The 25,705-nt window shown below is 38.7% G+C and overlaps 1 protein-coding gene across 1 annotated transcript in view; it reads right to left on the bottom strand.

The window, feature by feature from the left end:
* Window positions 1-1,841: 1,841 nt before the first annotated feature.
* The window catches only part of F5 (coagulation factor V), a 76,870-nt gene continuing 53,006 nt past the window's right edge, over window positions 1,842-25,705 (bottom strand). Inside the window, exons 14-25 of the mRNA XM_047783983.1 lie at window positions 24,251-24,413; window positions 23,289-23,525; window positions 21,723-21,933; window positions 18,749-18,928; window positions 16,577-16,693; window positions 15,360-15,431; window positions 14,050-14,153; window positions 13,454-13,609; window positions 10,440-10,584; window positions 7,318-7,469; window positions 4,452-4,634; window positions 1,842-2,126 (exon numbers count right to left, since the gene is read on the bottom strand). Coding sequence (XP_047639939.1) covers window positions 1,980-2,126; window positions 4,452-4,634; window positions 7,318-7,469; window positions 10,440-10,584; window positions 13,454-13,609; window positions 14,050-14,153; window positions 15,360-15,431; window positions 16,577-16,693; window positions 18,749-18,928; window positions 21,723-21,933; window positions 23,289-23,525; window positions 24,251-24,413 — 1,867 coding nt within the window. The 3' untranslated portion in view covers window positions 1,842-1,979. The remainder of the gene's footprint in view (window positions 2,127-4,451; window positions 4,635-7,317; window positions 7,470-10,439; window positions 10,585-13,453; window positions 13,610-14,049; window positions 14,154-15,359; window positions 15,432-16,576; window positions 16,694-18,748; window positions 18,929-21,722; window positions 21,934-23,288; window positions 23,526-24,250; window positions 24,414-25,705) is intronic.

Genomic DNA, 25,705 nt, shown 5'->3' with positions numbered 1-25,705 from the left:
TAACTCCTTGGTGGGATTCCTTTTACAATTCACACATACATCAACATGTACACTATTTTATTTTTTAACTATTCCTCAAAAAAGCTGAAAAATTTTAAACATAAGAAAGCCAGTGTTTTCTAGATGTTTGAAGCTCCTGTACACATTCTTAATGCTCACCCTACCCATATGTGCAGTAACTCTGGTAGTTAATATCTAAAGATGCTCTCAATGACTTATGTCTCCTGGAACACGCTTTGTGTCATTTTTTTCTGCGGTGCATCTAGACTGCCTGTGACTTGTATGAACCAACTGAAAGCAGCAGAAGTGGGGCTGTGCCTGTTCTGGGCCTAGCTTTAAAAGGACTGGCAGCTTCTGCTTCCTACCTCCTCTATCACCCTGTAAGAAGTCTAGCTGACTTGGAGATTCCAAGAAAACAGACCACATGGAGAAACCCATGCAGTGAGGGGAGAATCTGAGACTACTTGGAAAGGGACAGAGGACCAGCTGTCCCAACATTCAGTTGAGCCTCCTGATGGCTCTGGCTACAGTCATTGTCTGACTATAAACTTGCTAGGGACTCCGGATGAAGCGAGCAGTAAAACTACTGAGCTGTGCCCAGTCAGCCCACAGAATTGTGGGAATAAAACAACTTAGTTGTCTTAAGCACTAAGTTTTAGGGTGGTTTGTTCCACTAAAATAGATAGCCTCACCAGTGACAGTCTATCTTATGTGACTTAAACAATCCCAGAAGTCTCCCCATTCTCCCAATATCTTATAGAATCATTGGATGCCATGTTCCCAGGGAAGGGAGTGCTTGAAAGGGGGAGGGGGAGGGGGAGGAGTAGAAGAAGGAGGGGGCAGTGGTCATAGAGAGAAGGGCCTGGAAAGAGAATTTCAACTGTTTCCCAGCTTGGCCAGGGGTCAGTTCTAGTAGGCCCAGCTGCATTTGGGCCAGTGGTCCCAATACTCCGTTTTATAAGTATTAGCTTTCCCTTAAGCTAGCCTATGTTCTGAAACTCTGCCATGTAATACTAGCTAGACTGAAGCCATGGTCACATGTTCAGCCATCCGGTGGCTGTTTTAGACCTGTTCTACTACTGACCCCTAACCCTGGACATTAATATGTGCAATCAGTCCCAAAGGAGACCACGCTGGATTCACAAGTCCAGCAGGATTACTGAAAACATGCTTACTTGTATGTTATGTTAGTAAGACAGGGTATTTTTAAGCACTTGTTTCATATAGTAAGACAAAACCGTCTCTCCACTGTCAAGAAAAATAACTCATTTAGAAATCTTGTTTGTTTCCTATACTCTTAAATCACAGTTCTTTTATTTTTTTTATTTTTTTGTTTTTTTGTCTTTTCTAGGGCTGCACCCGTGGCATATGGAAGTTCATAGGCTAGCAGTCCCATCAGAGCTGTAGCTGCCGACCTACACCACAGCCACAGCAACACGGGATCTGAGCTGTGTCTGCGACCTACACCACAGCTCATGGCAATGCTGGATCCTTAACCCACTGAGCAAGGCCAGGGACTGAACCCGCAACCTCATGGTTGCTAGTTGGATTCGTTAACCACTGAGCCACAACGGGAATTCCAATCACAGTTCTTTTAAAGAAAAATGTAGGAGTGAAAGTTATCCAGGTTTATAAATGGTTTAAAAGAGTAATATCTCTTTTATTAATGTGTATAGGGTTTAAAAGAACTCTAATGAAAAATGTTAAATACATGAATATTACTTTATATAGCATTTTTAATCAGTGAAAGAAATCTTGTTTCTTGCTATTTTCTTATTTATATTCAAATTAATGCAGAAACAATAGCCATCATCTCAGTGGTTATAAGGAGCTATATCATAAAGATTTCACATAGAAAATTTTATTCTCTAATAGAAAAAAGGGAAATAATGGAACAATTTTAATATTTAAAATAGCTACAAGATAAATTGCCCACTCTGATATCTTTGAGTCCCTCCTGTCTTTTTGAATATTCAGTTCTAGTAAATATCACAGCCAAAGAGTTCCAGACGAAGTGCAATACTTTGATTCCACATTTTAGGAATGATGCGTATAAACCTGGAAATGATTGGTGGGTTGAAAAAGTTCTTCACATGTCCTTTGATATTATTATTTCCTTCAAAAATCTGAAAACGAAATATGAGAAAATCTTTAATGATGGTATAATGGATATAAAGATCTTATACCTGAAACTAACATAATATTGTATATGAACTATATTTTAAAGAAATAACTTACAGATAATTTTTTATCCTTTTAGTTCAAACCATGGGCATCAATGAACACATGCAATTATTACAAGGATGATCCTCTATTAGTTATGAAATTACACTCCAGACATACCTCTTTGGGGATATCCCCTTACCCATGATCTGAATTGAAATAGGGAAAAACAAAGAAATCTGCTATGGTTCTGTGAGGCAGCTGCAAAACAATTCCTGCCTTTAGCCCCTTTGTAGCTTTGTGACTTTGAGCAAATTTCTTACAGTCTCTGTTTCTTCATTTCCTCATTGGCAAAATGGGGATAATAAATTTTATCATGTAGAAGTTATCGTAAAGATTTTAAAGAGTAGGCAAACATATGACAGGTGTTTAGTAAGTGCCAGATAATGGTCACCAATAAATGGTTAGCTATTACTATCATTTAAAATAAAGTGCAATCATACATTTTTATTTTTCTTATTTTTTTAAACACTTTGTGCTGAAAAATTGCACTCTGAATACCTTATCTGGATAAAGATTACTTTTTTTTTTGCTATTTATTCTTGTTTTCTTTTTTTAAATTTAATTTAATTTTTTAAATTATTTCCCCAATACAGTGTTTTTTCTACTGTACAGCATGGTGACCCAGCTATACAACATGTACACATTCTATTTTCTCACATTATCATGCTCCATCATAAGTGACTAGACATAGTTCCCATTGCTACACAGCAGGATCTCATTGCTAATCCATTCCAAAGGAAATAGTTTGCATCTATTAACATGCATTTTTATTTATCCTTTTTTGTCATATGCCCTATTTCCTCAACCAAACTGTGTTTTAGGCCTTTTTTTTTTTTTTTTGGTCATCCCCAGCAAGTTCCATAAGATTTACATGCATTAAAAAACTAAGTTACTATGTGTTTATAAAAATGATGTTTACCCTGCTCTGAGAATATCTTGATACAGTGAGAAATAAACCAAAACCCAAAGAAACAAATAAACCACCCAGGGGTTTAAAGAGAGGTTCAAATTCACTAACTGAGATCAGCTCTGAGCCCATGAGGAGCATTAAGTAAATGTCCATACTCTTCTTCTGTGTTGCCCCTTCTAAGGGTTTCAGCCCAATTCCCAGAATATCAGGTTCATCTCCTTAACTTTGCCTCTGATAGAAGTTTAAAACCATAAATAGGAATTTAGGAGTACAATAGATTAGTTCATCTTGCAGGAAATTAATCCCCTCATCAGGAAGGCTAACAATTGTTTTTTGCTTAGTAACAATATGACACAGAAAAGTATATATTATGGCAACAAGTGTTTGATTAGCCATGAATAATAAGTATACCCAAGCTAATGCTAGTATGATAGGTTTTCTAGATTGCTCTTATAGATAGTGTGTTTGTGTCCTTCAAAAATTCATATGTTGAGGAGTTCCTGTCGTGGTTCAGTGGTTAACAAAGCCGACTAGGAACGATGAGGTTGCGGGTTTGATCCCTGGCCTCGCTCAGTGGGTTAAGGATCTGGCATTGCCATGAGCTGTGGTGTAGACTGCAGATGTGGCTCGGATCCCGTGTTGCTGTGGCTCTGGTGTAGGCCGGTGGCTACAGCTCCTATTGGACCCCTAGCCTGGGAACTTCCATATGCTGTGGTAGCGGCCCAAGAAATGGCAAAAAGACAAAAAAAAAAAAAAAATTCATATGTTGAAAGCCTAATCCCCAGTGGAATGGTATTAGAAGGTGGGGCCTTTGGGAGGTGATTAGAACTAGGATGGGAGTAGAGCCCTCATGACATCTTTCTGTGTGCATACACCAAGGAAGGCCATACAAAGGCACAACCAGGAAGACTACCTTCACCAAAAATTTGACCATGTAGACACTCTGATCTAGGATTCCAGCCTCCAGAACTGTGAGAAATAAATGTTTTTCACCTAGTTTATGTTAATTTGTTACACAGCTCAAGCAATCAGGGACAACCCTTTTGCCATCTTTCCCAACCAGAGCTAATTAAGTTTCACACTATCCCCTGTTGTTTTGTCCTCATTATTTTATATGTGGCTCAGTCAAAGCAGGAAGGTAGTGTGCAGTCCCTGTCCCAAGACCAAGTACCCTACAGAGAGGGGACTTGGAAGGCTTAAAGAGTAATGCGTGTCAGTGCATATTTATCAAATGCAGAGAGATGTTTGCGAGCTAAGGTCCTGTTCTCATAGCAGTTTTCAGACTGTTTTCTTTTGGCCAAGACACCACCCGTACCTTGTCTACCATCGAGGATTTCTCCCTGTAAGACTTCCATTCGACTCCTCTGTCACTATACTGGATGGTGTACCTCTTCACGTACATTTCAGAGGACAGGGACTTGCAACCCTGGGTTGTAATTGCAGTTATCTTCTTGATTTTGAGCAGATCAATCTGTAACCACTGATTGTTGTTGTTTGCCTATGAAAATGAAAAGATCAATGACCAAGACAGATGTTAAAACCTTTGCTTTTTTAGAGTAAGGTACCTAAAAATGCACTGAGCTCAGAAGATTTCTGTCTCATCCTTGAGGATTCCCCTTCTCCTAGAAGTCTTCCCTGTTCCAACTTATTTATTGTCAGTGCATTTACAAACTCTTGGAATATTTCACACATTTAGCTATTTGTTTCCTCACTCTTCGAGGGCAGGGACTTACCACAATGTAAGGCACACAGATGCTGCTCAACAACTAGTCACTGAATGGACAAATAAATGAATTTTATTTGACAAAATGTTAAATCCCTAAATTATCTGTCAATGATCTTTACTTAAGCAAGCATGTTTAAATATAATGATGATATTGCTGAAGAATTATCTGGGAAAGAATCAAATAGTGTCTGCTGTCTATTCAACTTATTTTAGAAAAGCCCCATTTATCTTTTCATTGCTAATGTCAAATAGGAGAAGTATTCCAATTTCTTCTTTTCTGACATTTCAAATAAATGTAGTAGTTTGAGACCTAATAAAGCTATTTCCAGGGTTGGATATAGCACAGTAACTGTGCTGTCTCTGGCCTAACAAAATGCCTGATGAAAGGGCTAATCACATGTTTGGTGATATGCACTTGGAAAAAGAGGATCAGAAAGACAAATTGAGTTTTGGAGCAATTTGAGATGGTACTTTCATCTTTGAGAGATTTATCATGGCCCGCTGTCTCATTCAATTCTGTATGAAATAATGAATATTGGTCTGTTTTCTCAACATCACTCATTTGTGCATGTCTGTGTATACATATATACATATATGTATGTCTATGTATGCAGTCATATGTTATTATATTTTTAAAGCAAATTAATTGAAGTAAAATGACTATTAGATAACTCCAGTTAATTCTGTAATAACCTCTAGTGGCATCTGGTGGTGTTTTAGTGTGTTTTCAAATCAAGGTTGTATGAGTGATACAGAATACATATAGATAGCTAGAGGATTTTTATAAGCATAAAAGAGGTAGAGACACTTCAGTCTGCATGCATACCTGCATATGTCTGGCTGAGATTTTTCAGCATCTCTAAAGAAATCCAATAAAAGATATTTCATACTAATTCAAGGTTAAGCAAAACAGTCTGACCTAAAATTCCAGACTTAAAATGACAGCATTAAAACTTAAAATTAGCCCTTTATCTTTAGAGCCTTTATTATATCACAAAGACTAAGAACAAATTATATATAGAGAAATATTTTTAAAATAAAATTGATGGGGCCATTTGTGAAAGAATTGGTTAATATCATCTCTAACTTTTTATTTATATTATATTATATTTTTATTTATTTATATTATAGAAATTAAATAAACATAATGTTAAACAACATTATTACTTTTATTACTTTCACTTCTGTGCCTCTAAGTTTTCCCCTTCACAAAACTGCAAATAAGGTGTTTGGGTTGCTTCAAATGGTGCAAGAAGTGCTGGTCTCTTTATCAGGAGAATGGCATTCCTGATTCTTCCACCAGGCTAAGCTAAGCTTATTTAATTTCCTTTGTGTTTGGCCTTAAAAGGAAAATCTGGACCAGATTCTTTGTAAAACTCCTTTCTTTCTAACATTCTCTGATTCCGTGATAGTCTAGAAATGAGTGTCAAGGTACAAATATTGGCTCCCGAAATTAACTCTATGGGCCCTGATCTCCTCTGTTTACTCCACTTGCACCACACAATTCCCTTCCCTTTCTCGTGGTCTAATTTAAAATTAGGACATGGAATTCTATACAGATTCCAAGGAATGGGAGTGTAGGTGTCTTAAGGGAGGGAATTAGGAGGGTAGAAAATAGGGAACTTGGATTAAGTTGATTGACAGGACTGTTCTGATTTCTGACGCTGTTCTGACTTTCCAGGTCAGTTGAAGAATGAAATAAATATGAGTCAATTATTAATAATTACCCTAGAACTAAGTTACCTGGATTTCTCAATAAACTGATATCAAGGGCAATGTAACTCTTCCATGAGATATTTGTTCAGATTTATAAACCTGGTTTTGCAGCATTTTATCATGCCACCAACTCTAAAGGAATATCATAAAGTTCTCAAAAAATGGGAATAAAAAATTTTAAATGACACTCTTAAGAAAATGAAAAATATTACTAAATTGTGAGGGAAACAAAAAGAATAGAAGATGTTACAAATCTAAATTATTTATCCCTAATGATACTTGTTTCAATCAGGAGTTGGCAAACTACAGCCCAGTGCCAAAATTGGCCAAATGCCTATTTTTATAAATAAGATTATATTGGAATACAGCCATGCTCATTCATTTACATATTGTTGGTGGCTGCTCTCTTCTACAATGGCGGAGTTGAACAGTTGAGAATTGATGAAAAATGTATGGCTCAAAAAGCTTAAAAATTATCTGGCCCTTTGTAGAAAAAATTTGCCTACTCAATCTAAATAAAGAACTAGACCAAGAACCACAGAAATGATAAATAACTTCTAAGACAAAGTTCAAGCTAAGGCTATCAAAGCGACACACATCCTAGTTCTCAGATCTAGGATCATAATCTGCAGAAACAGGATATGACACTCTGGCTTCCCAGACTGTCCATGTTCCCGGTAGCGAGAGCCTATACTTTTTTCTGAAAGGCTGAGAGCTCCATTCACAGGAGACATTTCACCTTGGCTTGCCAGGCATTCACACGGCCCTGGGCATTAAGACGGGCACGGAAGGGTTCCCAGTAATCTCCCCACCAAGATTTTTTAAATGAGGAAGCTGTGATTTGCTCGTTTTTGATATTTCCACTTTCCATACCCAGCGGTGTGGAGCATCCTGTCAGGAGACAATAATGTGATTAATTAAACACTACTGATATTCCTTGCATAGCCCTTTATACTTCAGAGGAGACAAGACATAATTTGAATGCTAAGTAACAACAAAAACAACCGTCACAGCAATGACCACTTATTGTCCAAGTGCTAAACCCTGTTTTCAGGCTTTACATGTATTCCTTAACGCTCTCAAATATCTCCAAATGAGAAAACAAAAGCACAACAAGAAAAAGTAACTTGCCTAAAATAACACCATTGGAAGAATCAGAAATTAGATTTGAGCCCAGGCAGTCTGACATTAAATACCATGTCCTAAACATCTAAATGCATTTACCTCCTTTTAGACCAAATGTTCCATGATATTGTCTGTTTGGGGGCAGACAATACTCCTAAACTATCTATGTACATAAAAACACACTCTCTTCCTTCTTCTAACAAAAGCTACAAAGAAGAGGTTATAGTGGACCTCATTAGTCACATTTAATGTTTTATTTTCAACCTTTTGAGGACGATTCATGTTATATAGTCTTTAAAATTTTGCCAAGGCACGAATTTAAATACCACAGGCAGCAAGTGACCTGTGAGTGTAAGAAACATATCTAGTGACAGAATCCAGCTGACGGCCCACTATCATCATCTCTGTGACACTTTGTCTTTGCTACTAAATCATATAGGAATTCTCTTGAAGTGACACCTTACTTTCTCCACCAAAAAAAAAAAAAAAAAGTTTAAAAAAGAAAGGCTACTGCTAAGACTAATTATATAAATATCAGGAATGTGAAGTGTTTTTATTTTATTTTTTTGGTCTTTCTGTCATTTTAGGGCCTCACCCATGGCATATGGAGGTTCCCAAGCTAGGGGTGCAATAGGAGCTGTAGCCACCGGCCTAACCAAGCCATATCTGTGACCTACACTACAGCTTGCGGCAATGCCGGATCCTTAACCCACTGAGCAAGGCCAGGGATTGAACCCATGTCTTCATGGATGCTAGTCGGATTCATTAACTGCTGAGCCACAATGGGAACTCATTGTTTTTTTAAGAACGTGAAGAAATTTAAAAAAATAACCCTCTTGTATGGAAAATAGAGGTTTTAAATAGACTAATATTGTTGAATGTCATATTTTAGGGTATCTGGATATTGTGATCTGAACATATTACATATACATCATAACCATATGGAAAGAAAAAAAACAATATTTAAGGAGAAATCTCAAAGAGATTCCCTGCCTGTGAAAAAATGTGCATTTTATGTGGGAGATGTTATATACCGTGGCTATCAGGGCACTGGCAAGATGCCCAAATCCATATCCATATCCCTCACAATTACCGAGTTTACTGTACTATTATCTGCTTTGATAAGAAACTGATTCCAAGGTTCAGCTACTTCCTCCACTATGGCTATTCCTCTCTATCCTGAAAGAAGGCACTATAGCTCCCAACGGATGTGCCACAGCAAGTTTCAGCTGTGCCTATATATTGATCTCCCTCCTCTCTCAACCCTGAGCAGCTGAGATGATGCCTGGATCAGGCAAGTCCACGGTCAACTGCTTCATTCTTTTACCCCAGGCTGCTAGACAAGTATTATTTTCTATACATGCTTTGAAGTAAAAAATACTGGAAAGCACCACTTTAAGTGTCAGACAAGGGGAGGTCCCGTCGTGGCGCAGTGGTTAACAAATCCGACTGGGAACCATGAAGTTGCGGGTTTGGTCTCTGGCCTTGCTCAGTTGCCGTGAGCTCTGGTGTAGGTCGCAGACATGGCTTGGATCCCACGTTACTGTGGCTATGGCATAGGCAGGTAGCTACAGCTCTGATTAGACCCCTAGCCTGGGAACCTCCATACGCCATGGGAGCGGCCCCAGAAAAGGCAAAAACACCAAAAAAAAAAGAGTCAGACAAGTTCCCACTGTGGCTCAGCGGTAAATGAACCCAACTAGTAACCATGAGGGTGAGAGTTTAATTCCTGGCATGGACAGTGGGTTAAGGATCCTTCATTGCTGTGGCTGTGTTGACCCCTAGCCTGGGAGCTTCCATATGCCATACATGTGACCCTAAAAAAAGAAAAAGTCTAAATTTTGGAGTTCCTGCTGTGGCTCAATGGTAATGAACCCCACTAATAACCATGAGGATGTGGGTTCTATCCATGGCCTCACTCAGTGCATTACGTTTCTGGTGTCGCTGTGAGCTATGGTGTAGACAGGGCTCACAGACATGGCTCAGATTATGTGTTGCTGTGGCTGTGGTGCAGCCCGGAAACTGCAGCTCTAATTCAACCCCTAGCCTGGGAACTTCCATGTGCCAAATGCTTAGCCCTAAAAAGAAAATAAAAGTCAGATAAGAAGAATAGTTTAGAAGACTCTTAAACATCTTATGTACACTATAATTTTATTATGGCCATTTATGATTACCTTGATTTATTTATACCATGGGTCACATTATATCCCCTGAAAAACAGAATCTTACATAGAAAAGGTTTGGGTACCTACAAAGAGTGTGAAACAGAATACAGAGTGCAAAGTTTCAGGGAGGTGGAAAGCAGATTTATGTTTCAAACACATTCACTGAACGGCTAATATATGCCAGTGATGTCACTAGATACTTTAATTACATTATAGTCTGAATGACCTGGCTGGAAGACTTGAGAAGAGTCAGACTAGCTTGAATCTCTGATAATTTGAAAATGGGCTGCTGGAGGTCATTCTAAGTTAGAGCCCTTCCTTGGATGGTCAGGGCAGTGTCCACGAAATCCAGGTACCATTCAGAGAGATGGTGCCTGCCCTCTGGCTACTAGAACCAGTCTCAGACTAGATCACAAAGAGAATTTACCTGAGTGGAACCTCTGTGTCACAAAGTTTTTTTTAAGGAGCCTAAGTGATTGAAGAGAACTAAAAATTCTACCCATTCTCCCATACCTCCCAAATCTTGATTTTCTGAGCGGTGGTGAGAAAAGAGTACATCTGTGTTCCTTACCGTTAACCTCACAACCTTGCAGCTCCAATCGAAGGGCAGGTTTGTTATAGGATCCAGTTGGAGAGATCCTAATGTATCTAGCCACAACAGGTGGATCAAACTGATTCTCTGTTATTGTAGAGGCATCTGAATTGCCATTAAAATACTAGAGGAAAAGAGACAATTTTAGTTATGTAAACCTTTTCTATAAGGTTTTAAGGTTTTCTATAAGATTTTAGTTATGTAAACCTTTTCTATAAAGTGATTTTATAATACAATTTTGGTCCAATTTAATATTGTAATACTAAGTTTTCATGTAGCCTGAACCAAATCAATGTGGTCTTATAAGATAATTGGGGATACTTCCACTTCAGGAAAATGGTATAGATGTGCTTTGCTCTATTTCTCTTGATGAGTACAACTGAAAACAAAAAGACTCTGAAAGGTGGGGTAGAGAAGGCAGACTGTCCAGGGTTCTTAGGACCCAAGGAACAACACAGTGGTGAGTCCCCTGTGTTTTCTTTTTACCTCATATACTGATTTAGAAGTGAAGAAGCCAGGATCCAGGAATCACAAATAAGAACAGACCAAAAAAAAAAAAAAAAAGCCCCAGCAAAAAACTTTTTTTTCTTTAGCCTCAGGACCAGGAAAGGGCTGTCTAGCAAGACAGAAAACTAAGACAACAATTGTTCTACTTCAAGCCAAACACCATAAAAAACCTGTGGGTCCCCACTCCTACCCATAGTGGCAAAGGCCAAATGGGAGCATAGATTTCCATACAACTGTTATGAGGCACCCCAGTACCCTCACTGGGGTTGTGTCAGAGAAGGCCAAATAGAGACCCAGGATTTTTCATTCCTTCAAGCTCCTAATAAGGCTCCCTCTCCCCACCGTGTCAGTGGAGACCCTCCCATCCTTACCCAGCAGCAGAGAGGAGCGGTCCCAGCTCAGTTGTCACCCACAGAGGCTAAGTGGGGAATGGACTTTGACCTCTACCTGGCAGTTAATTTTACTTTTTATTTTTGTCTTCCATGGCATATGGAAGTTCCCAGGCTAGGGGTCAAAATGGAGTTGCAGCTGCCGACCTAGGCCACAGCCACAGCAACATTGGACCTCAGCCAAGTCTGTGACCTACACCACAGCTCACAGCAATGCTGGTTCCTTAACACCACTGAGTGAGGCTAGGGATCGAACCCACATCCTTATGGATATAGTCGGGTTCATTACTGCTGAACCACGATGGGAACTCCTCTACCTGGCAGTTAAGAGACTGTTCCCCCTCCCTTTTCCCTGCCAGAACAGTGTCTAAAAGAGCCAACTAAAACAAAAGATAAGAGCAGAAATCAGTAAGATTGAAAACAGAAAAGCAATAGATAAGAGCAGTGAAACAAAGAGCCAGTTATTTGAACAGATAAGAAAAAATTGGCAAATCTCTAGCAAGACTGATGAAGCAAAAAGAGAAGAGATGCAAATTACCAATATCATAAATGAAATAGGGAATATTGCTATAGACCCTGCAGATATCAAAAAGATAATAAGGGAATAAATACTACAAATAAGCCTATACACATGACTTTAACAACTCAGAGGGAGCAGATCAATTTACTGAAAAACCAAACATATCCCAATTCATCCAACATGAAATAGATAATCTGAATAGCCTGTAACTATTAAAGAAATGGAATATAGAATGGATAAACAACAGGGTCCTACTGTACAGCACAGGGAACCCTATTTAATATCCTGTAATAAACCATAATGAAAAAGAATATATATATATGTATATATATATATATATATATTCTTCAAACAGAGTCACTTTGCTGTACAGCAGAAATTAACAGAACATTGTAAATCAACTATATCTCAATAAAATTTAAAAAAAAGAAATCGAGTTTGTAATTTTAAAATTCCCGGAAAAGAAATATCTAGGTTCACATAATTTTGCTGGTGAATTATACCAAATGTTTAAAGATCTAACACCAATACTAGATAATATCATCCAGAAAATAAAATAGGAGAGCACACTACTTAATTTATTTAATGAAGCTAGTATATTTGATATTAAAACAAAAAGACAGTATAAACAAAACTACACACGTCTATCTCATGAACATAGATATAAAAATCTTTAAGCCATGAACTTTACCTGTAATCTGTGTACTCTCTCCAATACTGATTGGTAAGAGCCATGATTTAAGATTTTCACAATCTGTTCTAAGGTATAGTGCAAATAAATTATTATTAGAAAGAACTAAATGGGAGTTCCCACTGTGGTGCAGTGGGTTAAGGATCCAGCATTGCTGCAGCAGTGGCATAGATCCCCACTGTGGCTCAGATTCCATTCCTGGCCCAGGAACTTCCACATGCCTCAGGTTTGGACAAAAAAAAAAAGAAAAAAAAAAAGGAAAGAGCTGAATGATAATATAGAAAATAGTAAATAGTAAATGATTTAAGGTTATCAGTATAGTAATGTGGACTGACTCCTTGCATTCAGATAGCTTTCTTTGGAGAGGGGGACAAGAGAGGAGGGGAAGAATTAGGGTCTTTGGGAATAACCATGCCTGAGCCCCTGGGAGATCTAGCAGGGCAGGAAAAAAAAAAAAAAAATCTGAGAATTACACTGCCTCAGAGCATTGCTGGTATTAACACTGCTAATTCCTTCAGTTACATTGAAATAAAGAACAAAATGCATTGTAAAAGTTAGTAAAATAAAAACTCTTGGTGGCCAATTTTTAGCCTGAGCTCCTTTAGGCACAAGACCAGACATTCTACTCTGTTGTATACCATCTGCCAATCTGAGAAGTCTGGGTATTTAGTTTGATGATAAAGAGACTTTTTTCAAGTTTTACATAGTTTGGAAATTTCAGAAGTCAGGCTTATCCCTTTAATTTGTAATACATAGACGTATCATTTTACCACTTTCCTCCATAAGGCACTAATCCATTCATGTGTACAACACCCAGAAAGATGTTTTTTTAAAGACACTGTCATAGTAACCCTAGGCTGAGGAAGAAACAGTGGTGCACACAGACCATCACGTTCTTTGTGCTGTTCCCTTTGAAGATCCGCCAGTTTCTCTGGTCAGAGCTATAAGCCACATAGAACTCAGTGGTGTAGTAGGACTTCAGGTAATATTTGGCACCTTGGGTCTGGATCCCCGTGAATACGACTTCCCTTTGCATGTCTACCTGCAATAGAGCAAAGCCATTAAACAGAACCATCCTTGTCAACAAGTCACATGGGGCCTTAATTCATTGCACAACTAACTGCTTTTAGAACAAAAGAACCAATACCTTCCAAACTAACAAAATGTTTAGGTACGGTCCATATTTGAGCAGAGTACCTGAACTTGAATCTAAACTCAACCACTAATTAGTCGTGTGTGACATTGGGAAGTTAGTTAATATCTCTGTGTCTTAGGGGGTTTTTTACCTGTAAAGTAGAATATTGCTGGAACTAACCTCATAGGGCTCATTTTGAGTATGTAAAGTACTTAGAATGGTGCCTAGCACCTAGTAATTGTTATTTCCCTTAACAACATTGCAAAAACAGCAAGAAGAAATGACTAAATCACTGTCATTTTTATTAGTACAATATCAATAAATATTATCGGGTTAATAAGACATACCTGAATCCAAGGTTTAGAGTCAGATTCTCCTGAAAATTTATCTGTAATCCAAGCATTATATGATCCACCATTGTTTAATCTTGCTAATTTTGGTTGCCAATGTCCTAAAACAAAAGAAAGGAAAAAACTTATTCTGAATTGGGAAGAAAATAGTTTGCAATTTCTCAAGGGAGTTTAGTTCCAGTGGAAAACCAGATTCCTAGAGGAAGCTCTGCTATAGTTAGGAGATCAGGGGATGACACAGGCCTCAGCCACTAAATCAGTCCCCAAGGATGAACTCTTGATTTCAGGCCTGTGCTTGGACAGCTGTTAACCATCACCCACCCCCTTTCTTGCATACAAGTCATATTTATCTTTTTTCAGTCATGCTGATATTGTTTCTGCTGAGTGTGCCTGACTAATAGGAAGACATGGAAGGGATTTACAGGAGCCTCATGTTCCCTTACAACTGACCTCTTGATTTCGGGAAGAGTTTGAGAGAGAGAGAGGACATTTAGGAGGACTTCCGGACATACTGTGGGTGAATAAAAAAGTTTCTTGAAGAGAAGAACAGTTGTTGACACAGCAAAGGTCCTTACTAATGGCCACTGTAATACCTGGCCAAGAAGACCCTGTGAATCTGGCTAGAATTTTACATGGTTCAGTCCCACTGGTATCTCACGTTCTAGGAAAGCATAATAATAAATAATTTCTGCTTAGAAAATACATATGACAAAGTAAAAGCTCCATGGCTAGAGATTATACTTTAGATGGGTCAGTAATTAGATATTTTCTAATTTAATTAATTTTTGCAAAGAATCGCAGCCATTTATTTAGCTCATATTTCTACAATTTGGGTATTAGGGTTGGGTTCAGCTGGTGGTCCTCTGGTTTCGGTTAGGCTTGGTTGATCTTGACTGAAGCTTACTCAAACGTCTGTATTTATTAACCTGCTCAGTAAGAAGCCTAGGATCCCTTGTTTCTTTTCTATATGACTTATCCTCTAGCCAGCTAGCTTGGGCTTGTTCATATGATAGTCAGGGTTCCAATGCATAAGTACTATTCATGCCTTTGAGTGAGTTACGCTTGAGACAGTTCCACTGGTCAACCCAGATTCATGGGGGAGGAAAACAGAGTCTGTGGGAAGGACCTGTAAAGTCACCAGATAAGTACCCCAAATGAAGCTGCTTTAGTATGCTGTGGTAGAGAAAAGCCTAAAGAGGAACAGTGACCAATAGATTCAATAGGCTGTTTGTCATGTGTGGTTTTGCAGGCTGTATACTGCCCAAATGTAGGAGGTGACTTCCACAGGTTATAACACTACTACTTACCCCAAAACTCAGAAGCCTTGATTTGTGAATCAGCTATGAGACCAGTGCTTAGTCCCATTGGCATCTTACATTCTACAAAAAATAGAAAAGTGAATAACTTTTTCTTAGAAAGAAAATGTAACAAAGTAAAATCTCCATAGCTATAATTATACCTCTGGTGGGTCAGTAATTAGTTATTTTCACCTACCTGTGTGGCACTGACTTAAACACATCAGATCATAAAATAGTAAATGCACTAGCAGGACTGGTATTTTAATAAAAATTAAAATTAGTGGCACCCTAGTGGAAAACAACTTATCTGAAATGCAGTTAGTTTTTAAATTGATTTACATCTGTTTGTATCTTTTTTTTTTTTTTTTTTTTTTTAGGGCTGCACCCAGGGCATATGGAGTTTCCCAAGCTAGGGGTCAAATGGGAGCTATAGCCTCTGGCCTACACCACAGCCACAGCAACACCAGATCTGAGCCACATCTGCGACCTACACCATACCCCACAGCAAATGTCGGATCCTTAACCCACTGAGCGAGGCCAGGGATCAAACCTACATCCTCACAGATACTAGTCAGATTCGTTCCCACTGAGCCATGATGGGAACTCCCAGTTTGTATCTTAAAATAAGCCATTTAACAATATTCGGTACTATTCCTCCTAAGACTATGTTCTCAAAAGTTGACCTGAAAGTTTCAATGTTATTTATATTTGGATCACAGAAGAGAATACCAGCCACTGAGCTATCTGGATATTGAGCCAGTGCTTGGTATTCAATAAGTGTTTAAATGCTGGCTAATTGGCTGGCTGGCTGGACAGAGGGATGGACAAATGTAAATTGTCCATACCTCAAATATCAAGATGCCAAGTTCAGTGACGATCTTGGTCATAGTTGAATTTCTGGTACCTTTCCCCTCCCTTACTCCATGAATCTGAGGTTTCTTACATGCACTTCCCCATGGATCACAAATCATGAAAGAGGATGCATTATATTGGCTCCCCAATTGAGAGAAATGCCTCTGGTTTGAACCATGGGTTTAAGATTCCTAGATGACTGATGTCTGCAGTACAGTCAGATCATAGGTCAGAAAGAAAATCATTGTTGCTACAGATTATGCCTCCATCATGTCAATGTGCTCAGAAGTTGAGTATTTTCAATGGAGAAATTGGTAATCTTCTAGTAACAGGCATTCTCCTGCTAAAAATACCATGTGATTCTTGGATGATACCTCTATCTATGATGAGAAATGGTGTTTGCATCCCTGCTCTTTGGTTTTCTCCGACTTCCGTGTCTAGGAGCCACCAGCCAGCTTTTGATGCCTTCATTTCAAGAGTTTTAAATGACCCTAAAATAGAGAGTGAAAGACAACATTACACACCCAAAGATTAACAGGTTAGCATTGGTTGACAGTTACCAAAGAATCCTAAAATTCCTGAATCACAGGTGGCTTTAGAATATAACTTGAGTTATCTATTTCTCTTTAGGCAGGACCACAGGTGTAACAAAGAGATCAAAACAAAACAGTATACATGTAAGTGTGTGCACCCATGTCACACACACACACATTTGCTAAAAATAAATCCCCCAGGACTTAAAAAAGCCCCAACACCCCTTACCAGAAACTTTCGATTATCTAAATATAATGTTACACGTTAACCCAAACATAATACAGCTTCATAGTCATAGCATCAATGTAACCTTGAATGACCCACCATAGAACCTTAAAAATACTATGTTTCCTTTCTCACTTGCTTTTTAATATAAGAAAATTAAAATAAAACATCCTTCTCCCACATTTCAAATTTTCTATAAAGTTTATGTATTTGGATAGAGATGTACATAAATCCTTTCAGAAAAATCACTGAATGAGATTTCTGAAACCTCTGATTATCCATTCTTGTATTTAATATTGCCTCCTGCCAGTTAATACTTAAATTCTGCTGACTATAATTTGTGACCATTTCCTAGATTGTGAATAAAAATTAATAGCTGATGGTCATCCTCCTCAAACACACTAAAAAGATCTCCAGCTTTCTACTCTCTGAAAGAAATTAGGTATGGTAATAGATACAACTATTGCATTTGGAATGGATAAGCAACAAGATCCTGCTGTGTAGTACTGGGAACTACATCTAGTCATTGTGATGGAGGGTAATGTGAGAAAAAGAATGTGTGTGTGTGTGTGAGACTGGGTCACTTTGCTGTACAGTAGAAAACTGACAGAACACTGTAAACCAACTATAATGGAAAAAAATAAAAATCATTTTAAAAAAAGATTTAGATGGGCCAGCCAATTGCATTTTCTCACAGGCTCATGAAGAGTTGACTCATCTGTTAATGAGTGAACTTTGGTGAAAAGTTAGCAGTGAGTTTCACCTAATCCCCTCTGTCCCTGATTTTAAGAGTGGGTCTTCATAGCATTGTTAACGAGAAACTGGCATGCTTTGAATAAATGAGAACCTCTTTTCCCCCATCCTTAACCAAACCAGGCTCATGTGGATTGCTGTGCCTACATCTGAGGCAGACTCACACAGCCACTTCCCCACTCAAGGTCCTGTCAAGGGACTGTCTTGACTACCTTCTCAGACAGCATGTGTGCAAGGCAGGCTTCTTGTTAAACATGCAGATTCCTGGGACCCTGCCCAAGTTCTACCAGATCAAAGTATCTGAGAGCAAAATCTCTCCTTAGCATCTGCATTTTAACTGACTTGGTAGGTTTTTATTATGCCCATTACAGTATATGAGTACACCCCTACTCAAGTACCTACAACACACCTACAAACAATTCACTGCCACATAAAAATCCTTTTTGATGATTATAGTTTGTTTAAACCTTATCCTTATTTTGCATATGAAAAGCTCTAAAGACCTTTGTTATTCTTTAGCTTTTATAATCATTAAAAATAACTTTTCCCCTCCAAACAATCTCATGACTCAGTTTAAGACTCCTAGAGTCACTTGCCTGAAGATATCAGAATGCTAGAGCAAGGAGTAGAATTCAAGAGCCCTCAAACCCTGGCAAGTTTCTCATCTCTGTCTAACAGAAAGCATTCACTGCCTGAGCTTTGTTGGATTCATTTTGTAATCTGCTTAAGATTTCACCTGTGTGCCACATAATGGCTTGGAAGAAACTGCATTGGACACAGCATCGCTTAGAACCAAATTGGGCTTCCCATTTAGTCTGTGTGGTGCTGTAAACAGTGCAGACATCAGCTGACTCTTCTGAACTCTGCGTGCAGTTTTAGAACATGACTTGGCCCAGGTGCTCTGCCAGAACCCACCCTTTGACCCCTCTGGAAGGAGGTGCTCAAGGAGAGAATGGGGGAGAGTTACAGATGCCAAGATTGTCTGCTCGTGCCATTTTGCATCAGGGACCTCTTTTCACTGCTGAGATCTTTACCAGGCAGAAGGGGCCAGACCCCTAACTGGTGCTGTTGAGTTCCATTTTCCAGCAAGGTCTGGCCATGAAAGTGAACCACATGAATGTCTTGGGAGCCGCCTAAGTTCAGCAAGTGCAACCTCACCCACTCTTGCTCGTACATCCTCAGGCCAGGCAAGTTGTAGATCATCCCATTAATAGCTGAAAAGACAGAGTTGCAACTGATTAAAAATCTGTGTACACCAGGAGAGAGGCTGGTAAGGGAATATGAGGCTTCCCACTCACCACCTATCTTCTTTATTACCCTGCCTGCCCAGGCCTAGTAAGGAGGGGGAGGGCATAGGTCATCTCATCATTCAGAAGCTAAAATAGAACCACTTCTCACACCAGCCTCTGGCAGAAGTGTGGGTGAGCCTCCTTTCCAAGTAGTTTATCATTCTTCCCCCCAGATTTTACACTTCTGTGCTTTATGTATTTATTCATTATGTTTATGGTATGAATTTTTCTGGGCTACTAAAAGAGTAAAGTCTAATATGGGCAGATAAGTCAATTCTAGTATTTAGAGGAAAGAGGGTAAAGGGGGGATATGCAGCATAACCCTAAGGCTTCCTAAACTCAGAGATAGTTCCAGGCAAAATTAGGAAGTCAGACTATCTTTGTTGTACCTATCGACCTTACAGATTCATGTTTATTCTCTCATTCGCATGCTAGCCCCTTTGCCCCCTTCCCAGCTTGGATGTCTAGGATTCTCAGATTTTATCCACTCTCCCCTTACTGAACTGTTTTTATTTTTTTGTTTGTTTGTTTTAATTTTTTTACAGCCACACTTAATGGAAGTTCCCAGGCTAGGGGTTGAATCAGAGCTGCAGCTGCTGGCCTATGCCACAGCCACAGCAACACAGATCCAAGCCATGGCTACAGCCTATACCACAGCTCACCGCAATGCTGGATCCTTAACCCACTGAGGGAGGCCAGGGATTGAACCCGCAGGATGGATACTAGTATCCCCTTATGGATACTAGTCAGGTTCATAACCCACTGAGGCACAACCAGGAACTCCTGAACTATGTTTTTTTTTAAGCACCTGATAAACTTTATCACCTTAAAAAAATAATGCATACAAAATTGTACTGATAAAGCTTAGTGCTACCATGCAGTTAACTGGGATTGAAGTGAGGGAAGTTTTGGTGGTGTTTGTTATTGCTGTTTATTCTTCTAAAGTTTTGGGACCTGCAGTGGAATTTCAGGAACCAAGCAAGTGAATTTTTAGAGGGAGAAGAGTTGAGATAATTTTGGCACCCTTAAAATTATATCAGGTATGAGAGCACCTATTTACATACTTGCAACACCAGCCTCAACCCCTCATCTTAGTTTCTGTGTAAGAAATAGATCTCCTAAGAGTGAAAGGTATCTCCAGTGATTATTAGGTCAGCGTTGCTAAACTGTTACATCAGAACACAGAAGTGAAGACTCTCAAGGTAGCAGGTGCTCAGTAAGCATTTGATAAATTGAGCTGAGTGACAGAATTCATTCATTTGCTTACTAATCCAACACATATTGAATTTGTGCATACTGCAAAGCCTAGGCATAGGTGCTCTGCTTATCAAATACTCTTATAAACCATGAAAGATTGCCAAATTATAGAAATTTTGACAACAACACATTTAAAACTAAAACTATACTGGATGCATTTTACTCTTTCTTTGAATAGTCCTGAAGCAGGGCCTCAAGGGTACTCAGCAAGTGAAAGCCATGGCCAAGAGACAGGCCTGTTTGATTCCACAGTCTATGATTTCCCACTAGAATGAGAGGTTTTCAGAGGATGGGCATCTTGCTCCTGAGATCCAGTACCCTGGGCCGAAAGGCCTAGCGATGAGCGGAGAAGAGAAAAGAAAGCTCTGCTTGGAGTCTGTTGGTCAGCTCTAGACTGTTTAATAGAATTTTTAACCTTGTGTGATAAGCAGAGTCCAGAGGGTTGGCTTTTGGGGCCAATTGTAAATTGTATTATTTGCCTTCTTTTGCACCAGAGGGTTTTACAAGTGAGATTAGATTGTATTCCACACTTACAGAAGTTTAATGAGGAAAATAAAAAAGGGTAGCCTGAGTGTGTAAATGGAGTGGGAGAGGGAGAATGGATTGACTTAGCCTTGATAACTTGATGATTTGATGGCGAGGAGGTGGCAGTGAATTGGACATTGTATATATTTTTTTATATTCCTTAAGCAATAGCAACTTTCTCCTTTCCTGTTATACTTAATGATTCACCCTTCACCCAAAGCACAAGTCCTTCCTGATCAGAAATCTCAGAGCAATCACCTCCATTCATCAAGCTCTGAAAATAGGGCTTACTCATCTTTATCTTTTTCTAAGCCCTAAGTCATTCTTTTGGTTTTCACCAAATTCTCAATTCTGCCTTTCTCTAAAACTGTAATTTCATTGTCAATTTTCAGAAAAAATTCCTGAACGGACTTCAGAGTAGATCTGCTTTCCCCACTTTCCCTACCCAAATGCTCTCTCCACACTCTTCTCCCCTTCCCAGATACCCAGTTTCCCATACCATTTTGTTCTCGTATGCTTTGGATGCCACCTGGGAACTGCTGGGAGCTACAACAATCACAGCCAACTTATTTTGAAAGTACATGTGGGTGATCACTTCTACATACGTAGCTGATACTTTAGAGATCAAGGAAGAGGTCTATTAACTGTTTAAATTGCTAGATAATGCTAATTCCTTTCCAATTTACATTACCAACTGAAGCACACTGGCTTTCCTGTTGGTTTGTTTGGGTTTGTTTTGCAGCAGCCCCTGTGTGCTATTTTTCAGATTTTGTCAACTTCTGCCAACCTTCAGAGACATTTAAGGATCTGGTTTTAGTTAGACTGTCTGATCCCACAGAAGCATCTTATGCCTAATCTTGAGAACACCTGTGGGCAGGAATCCCTGTCACCCCATGTGGTTTAGTTCAAAGATTAGATCAAAGTCAGAGGAAAATACCATGAAACTTATGGGAGTTTTTTACTTCTGATGATGTGAGTCTCCAAGACCTTGTGAACTTCTTTTCATAGTACCAACTCTTCTTTTCATCAAAGTCCATAAAAAGTAGGACGAATTCTCTCATGTCCACAGGCATATTGTTTTCCTTATGCAGTGTTCCTTTTCGGCAGATCAGAAGGGGCCCTATCAGGCCCGAATGGATATCTTTTTCCTGGAAGACAGTAAGGGAAAATCGCAAATTTCCCTCAGGATTTTCTTTGCTCTTCTGACAATTACTGACTGTATGGAAAAGGAGACCTTCTTAGAGACTCTGAATTTGAAGCTTATAAATGAAGAGCTTAGTAAGCCTAGATTATTTATCACCTAATTCTGTAATGTTCATATTCTCTTCCTCTGATTAATCCTTTATCTCAACTTGGTAGTAATGATAGAGATGATAATAATAGTAGTGATACAATAATAAATACCATTTATTGTGTTAAATAGTTGCCTATAGTATCTTATTTAATTTTGACCACAACCCTACATGGTAAAAGTAAATTCATTTATTGAATGAAAATTACCAAGTGCCTACTATATATGCTATATACTGTTATCTCATTTTAAACTTTGGAAACCGAGGCTGAAAGAGGTCCACTAACTTTCTTAGGGCCACACAGTAACTGACAGGATAGGGATTGAAATCTAAATCTATGCTCTCTTTACCACACTTAAAATGAGGGAATCTTGACTTTGCAGTTCTTTTATTTAAAAAAAAAAAAAAAAAAAAGAGCAGAACCAAGCTAATACTTGTTCAAAGAAATTGCAAATAAGCATCTTCCTTAGGTAGATAATCACTCTAACTGGGGCCAACTGTTTAAGTCACCCTTACTCCTCTCCACTAAACAAATGCTTCTTACTGTCATCCAGCAATCTGTGGGGATTTGATAGCTGTCAACTGTTGACCATAGTTCTTACATGTTCCTCTAGAAAGTAGGAGAGATATTTACTAAGAAATAGAGACTTGGGGTTCTCAGTTGGGGAGAGGGGAGGAAGTGGAATGGATAGGCATTTGGAGGGTTTTTTGGATGCAAACTGTTATTTGGAATGGATGGGCAGTGGGGCCCTACTGCACAGCACAGGGAAATGTGTGTGATTGGGTCACTTTGCTGTACAACAGAACCTGAAGAAACATTGTAAATCAACTATAATTTAATAATAATAACAATAATAAAGAGGAGTTCCCTTCATGGCTCAGTGGTTAACGAACCTGACTAGGATCCATGAGGATGCTGGTTCTATCCTTGGCCTTGCTCAATGGGTTAAGGATCAGGTATTGCCATGAGCTGTGGTGTAGGTCGCAGATGCAGCTGGGATCCTGCATTGCTGTGGCTGTGGCATAGGCTGGCAGCTGTAGCTCTGATTCGACCTCTAGCCTGGGAATTTCCATATGCCACAGGTGCAGCCATCAAAAGCAATAATAATAATAATATTAAAGAAAAAAAGAAATTATGTAGACTCTTCCATTTGGTGGCCTCATATTATAAGAGTAGGGGAATGACAAAAACTCTGGATGGCTATGCTTACCGGGTTCACTGCTGAATAGTAGGCCCACGCCCTACAGGCAGAGCCAGGACTCTCTGGCCCCGATCGCTCAGTGGCATGCCAGACATATGTATAACTGCTGTTTGGTTGAACAGCATTGTCTTCCTTAAACCATTCAGGAGAATCATCTTCGTAAGTCTTTCCCTCTGATGATTTTTCATAGGAAAGCCCATGGACATGAAGAGAGTATGGTCTGGATGCTAAATTTTTAAAACGAACCTTAAAAAAAAAAAAAAAAAAGAATGATCCAAAAATGTATTTAAGGTTAACAAAAACCCAAACCCCCAAATGTCAGCATTATGGGCTAAAAGTGGAGGGCTATGAAATTCGACCTAAGGTATAATGAAGACTTACAACTGTGAATCAACTTTGGTCTACCATCCTGTGAGGTAGGGCCCAAGTAGTTTACCCCAGAAACACCAAAACAGGTTTGTTTTTAGGCTCAGAACAAAAGGATTGATACCATCTACAAAGGAAATGATAAATATAGGCACTACAGATTTGAAAATGATTGAGGCTTGGTTCTTAGAATAAACGTTCAACCTACTGTGTAGACAAATGTGAATTCAAGTTAAAAATCTGAAGACAGAAGGTGTTTCAAACAAAATATGAATGGAATTAGGTGGGGATGTCTGGGAGGAGCAATTCAGTTGAATGTTTAGGAGAGGGTGGGGGAATTAAAAAAAAAGTTGCTTAGGAGAAATGGAATTGGCCCTTACAGACTACACAGGAGCTCAGTAGTGGCAGACATAAAATTGTATCATTTTTTTTTTCCTTAAGAGTGTCAAATTACTTGTCAAGCAGTCTTTGAAAAGAAATGTAGTTACTAATTTTGGAAAATAAATAAACTACCCACAGCTCTCTTGCCACTTTCATCTCTACAACCCTCTGGTGCTTATAGAAATTCTTCTGATGATCTTAGCAATGCTCAAAAGATGACTTACTTGGATAACATCATCCACCTCAGCTCTAATAATAGGACCAAGGATGCCAAGATGCTCTTCATACTCCCCACGAGGATCAAGTTTGGTAAAAGTGCTATCAAGGTACTTTCGAAAAACCACTTTCTTGTATATGGTGTGCTCTGGAACATCATCGATGTCTTCCCTGAAATGACGATAGTAGCATTTGTTTTAAAGAGCAAATCAAAGACCATTCAAAGAGTTTAGGAAATTATCTGTTTCTGAATATAGTATCTGGCATAGAGAAGGCTTTGAAATAAGTATTTGATAAACAAATGAATTAAAATATAAATGACTAAAAACACAAGCCAGTAAATATCCTTCAATTTCCGGCTCACATTTCATTTTGAGGTTTGTATTCCTATGATCCTTTAGATTAGGTCAAATCTCTCTATATCATTCATTACATTTCTAAAGTATTACTATAGTATATATAGTAAATCCCTATAGTATTCTTTTAATATTTCTGTAGTAGATATAGTAAATTATATATCATTTATTTGTGATAAATATCTGACTAATATTATCTGTTAATATCTGACTTTACCATTAGGGCAGGAATTGTGCCTAGTTTGCTTATAATTTTTATTTCCAGGGCCTATCAAGTTATCAGGAACATGGTAGGCATTCAATACATTTTTGTTTAATGTATTAATGAACAGCTATAATCATATGTTGACACAGCAGATTTTAATAGCAAAAGCAGACAAAGCCATGCAATGAGAGTGCCTGGACTTGGGGCAGGCAGATGATAATGGTCAGTTGATCTAGAGGGCCACCCTTATAAAGGCCACTGGATGAATGGGGGTGTTTTATACTCTGAAAGCTGCCACTCTTCTCACATTTGTTTTTGCTAAATTGCATCATTCTTCATGTAGTTCACCTCAGTCTGGGGTTAGAGCACATCAGCTTTTCCTACCGACACATAACTTTCCGCAGAGTCTGAGATAGGACAAAAGCTTATCCATCAATTTTATAGTATTTGTTATCCAACACAAGCTATCAACACAGAACCTCATTCTGCCTGTCTTCTAGTCTTTCTGCCCTATTAACTCTATTCTTCCAGACCCTAAGCATAATATACAGTCTCACAGAACATATAGCGGGGAGCAAAACAACTTTGCCATAAAAGTGGGTTGCATGTCTAGAATGGGACATAAGATTTTGAAGGAACTCTTTCCATCCCTTTACACTCTGGAAAACCTTACTCCCTCAAGACCTCATTTATAAATCTGCTGATAAACTAGTTATTCTCATATAGTGATGGATGTTACATTTAAATAGGAAATCATGGGAGAAAGTCTCTTCAACTAGTAGAATTCTAATATGGAATGTCAGGCACCCAATTAATGAAATAATTTCTATAAGTCACACCATGCGTTGTTTTGCTTACTCTAGCTGCACTTTGTATTTCGATTTGTTAGTGTAATAGTTAGT

Source organism: Phacochoerus africanus, chromosome 6 (assembly GCF_016906955.1).
Source record: "Phacochoerus africanus isolate WHEZ1 chromosome 6, ROS_Pafr_v1, whole genome shotgun sequence".
NCBI lineage: Eukaryota > Metazoa > Chordata > Mammalia > Artiodactyla > Suidae > Phacochoerus > Phacochoerus africanus.
This window is presented reverse-complemented; position numbering and strand designations above follow the sequence as displayed.